This window comes from Myotis brandtii, unplaced genomic scaffold, assembly GCF_000412655.1.
Source record: "Myotis brandtii unplaced genomic scaffold, ASM41265v1 scaffold129, whole genome shotgun sequence".
NCBI lineage: Eukaryota > Metazoa > Chordata > Mammalia > Chiroptera > Vespertilionidae > Myotis > Myotis brandtii.
Genome location: NW_005354551.1, coordinates 501,126 through 504,308, shown reverse-complemented (window position 1 = coordinate 504,308; position 3,183 = coordinate 501,126). Strand labels below are relative to the sequence as shown.

The 3,183-nt window shown below is 56.6% G+C and overlaps 1 protein-coding gene across 1 annotated transcript in view; it reads right to left on the bottom strand.

Annotated features, from left to right (window-relative positions):
- Window positions 1-2,162: 2,162 nt before the first annotated feature.
- WNT4 (wingless-type MMTV integration site family, member 4) overlaps window positions 2,163-3,183 on the bottom strand; it is an 11,982-nt gene continuing 10,961 nt past the window's right edge. The window contains exons 5-6 of the mRNA XM_014534357.1: window positions 2,631-2,741; window positions 2,163-2,324 (exon numbers count right to left, since the gene is read on the bottom strand). Coding sequence (XP_014389843.1) covers window positions 2,163-2,324; window positions 2,631-2,741 — 273 coding nt within the window. The remainder of the gene's footprint in view (window positions 2,325-2,630; window positions 2,742-3,183) is intronic.

Genomic DNA, 3,183 nt, shown 5'->3' with positions numbered 1-3,183 from the left:
AATTTGAGGAAGAAGCGTTCTTTTCTATCCATCTGTCTCTTTTCTATCCATCTGTCGTCTAGACCCCATCCCTTCCCTCCTCATATTATTCCCCAGCTTCCTGAAAGCACTTTGCATCAGCCCTTTACTATCCCACTGAACCTTTGGAAAGCTGAGAAGTTCCCAGGCTGGTGTGAATTTGCTGCAGTGGGGGGTGGGTGGGGCGACAGGCCATGCCCGCCTGGTGAGGATGAGGATTTCACTAGAGTGAGGTTCCTCAGAAGCCACCGTGGGTGTCCCTATCCGCGGTGACTTGAGTTATAGGGCATTTTCTATCCAGACACCTCATTTTGGCTCGGCTCCAATCATGGAGTTTACTTCCGGCCACAGGCTTTGAACCCGTGTCCTTGACAGGAACTAAGTTCTTTTCCATTTGTCCCCTGTCTCCATCGGCACCCACTTCACCAGAACCTCCCCTGGCATTGTGTTTGTCCCTCTTCTCCACATCACACTCAAGAAGGGCCGAGGGTCAAGTAGCTGACCCTGCTCAGTGAGATGCAGATATAGCTTCTGTGTTAAAAGCGATTTGCAGAGAGCCTGCTGGTAGGTCCTTTACTCGTGGCCACCAAACCAGTTATTCAGGAGGAAAGAGGGCAAACCGGTGCCCATTTCTAGAGATTGCTACTCTTTATTTGCTTTTCTCTTTCCTTTCCCAAGTCTCTCTTCTCCCTCTTCTACAAAAAAGTCACTACCACAATTGCAAGATAAAGAAATAATCATTTTATCGTGCATCAGACTATTTCATGGGGATGTCACAGAGGCAAGGAGCCTCGTATAAAAATTGGAGGATGGGATGGGGCAGCAGAGGGGCAGCAGCATCCAGAGCCAGGGCCTCTCCAGCCCGAGGCCGCGGAGGACATCACCTTGGCCTGTGGCAAGATGAGTGGAGAAGGTTTTGGGCTGGACTTGGACCCTCTGGCCAGCTTCCAGAGTGGGTGGGCTGTCAGGCCTGTGCTGGTTCTTCCTTGATCTGGGACAGTTTGGAGGAGGGCGTGTCCAAGGAAGCTCCATTTGCCTGTGGCTGAGGCTCCCTTTGGCGTTTGGGGGGCTGGTGGTGGTGGTGGTAGGACTGGGCAGAGGTTACACCCTTCAGAACCCCAGCTGTGAGGAGCCCCCGGCAGGTGGGAAGGTGAAGCCCGTGAATGGGCACAGACCCTCTCCCTTCTTCCTGGGGGGTAGTGCCCATCATACCAGCATTCAGCCTGGACCTCCTGTTCCCCTGGCTCTGGGGAGAGGACTTGGGGGTGGGGGAGAGTGGCTCAGCCCTATCTCTGGAAGGGGAGGGGTCCCTGTTGCTCCCTTTGTCAGGGTCTGCCTCTGCCAGTGAGGGTTGGTATTTTCCCATATGGCTGCACAGAGCCCGCCAGAGGAGCAGTGAGCCCCGCTGGGCAGCTGTGGGGACACGGTCGGCTCAGCTTTCATCCACATCAGAGCCTGCCCGCCCCAAGATTATCCCCACATTCGAATGTGGCTCCAGCATCTCACTTGGTTTTGGCCTTCTCAGATGGACACTGAGCAGAGAGCTTGGCTGGAGGCCAAGAGTGTTGACCTCTTCGTGAGGGAGCCAACACCAGGAGGCACAAACCACAGGCCTGGAGAGCTTCTACAGGCCAGAGCCTGCCTTCTGAATCTGGGACTTTGATTCAGACATTGAACCCTGGAGCCAAGAGCTTGGGTCTGAGAACCTCCAAAGGGGATCCCAGAGCTCAAGACCTCAAACCAGAAGCCTAGAGCCCCAATGTGGGGGAAGCCTGGAGCCTGGGCTGGCAGCGAGTCCCTTTGGTGGTTGGGAGCCCACCCAGAGGCAGTTGGGTCAGGCCAGGTCTTGCTGTGTGCTTGTCTTGCTCACAGAAGTTTGGACTGGACTCCTAACGGTGTGGCTGCTGTGCAGGGCCAGGCCCGGGCAGCTGGTGCGGTCTTGGGGGGACTCTTCAGTACCGTGGTCCCCAGGGGCAGGGTGCCTCTCTGCTGTCCGCCTTGTCCCTCAGAGCTCTGCCCTCAGGAACTGTGGGGGCTCTCGCTCAGCCTGTGGTCTGTGCCTCCAACTGCCTCGCGGCCCTTTTCCTCCAGCAGAGCCCCCTCCCCAAGGCTCAGACCCAAGAAGACCTGCAGGTTCTGGGCCTTTAGGTGCAGGAGCCTGGAGGAGCCTTGGCTGGAGGGCTCTTGCGGCTCTGCCTCTGCATCTTGCTGCTCTGGGACCCGCGGGGCATTGTCCCCGCTGCTACAAAGTGGGCACGAACATCCCTGTCTTCTCCATCATCCAGTGAGATGGCCCAGTATCGGGCCTAGAACGTAGTATTTACTCAGTAAATTGGGCGCATGAAATGGTTGGGAGAGGGCTTTCTTACACGGCCCTTTCCTCTGTGTGTGTGTGAGCCATGTCCATTCCTAGTGTCAGAGAAGCAGCTCTGTGAGGAGGAGACTCACACGGGGCATCACTGCAGAGACCCTGCTAGGATCGCTGATCCAGGATGGCCGGTTGGACTCCTGCCTGGAAGGGACCAGGGAGTGGGGGTTTCCCTCTCTGAGGGGGAGGCCAGGCAGGCTGGGCTCTAGGGTGGGACTGCAGCTTTCTCTTGCCCTCACCTCACCTGCTCTTCTGCCTGAAGGTCCCACAGAAGTTGCACCTCCAGCTGCTCATGGAGGGCTGAAATGAACCCTCTGCCCTTGGCCTGGTATCTGCCCATTCCCTTTCCAGTGGCCTTGAGAGGACAAGGCTACCAGGATGAAGCTGCCAGGGGCCTGTGTGTATGTGTGGGGGCGCAACTTCCAGCAAAATGGCACTGATTTCCCCCACCATAGGGCCACCTCTTTCCCTAGATGGCGGTTGGTAGGCACGTGGCTGTAACACGCCTGCTACCCACTTTGAGTCCACAAGTGGAAAGACGGACACAGATAACAGCCGAGTGAGTGGTCAGCAGCAGCCACGCGTGGACAGCCGGAAGTACGAGCAAGGTCCCTTTGGTCAGTGGCAGCCACGGAGGCCCAGGCTTCAGGCAGACCCCAGTTGGTGCCCTTGGGGTCGCCTGCCTGGTTTCGGTAATAAATAACATGAGGACCCAAAAACCAAACCAAAACAAAAAAATATAACCAGTATCTTTTGGGGTGGGTGGTGGGGGACTGTTTAAATTACGGGCCTTCCCC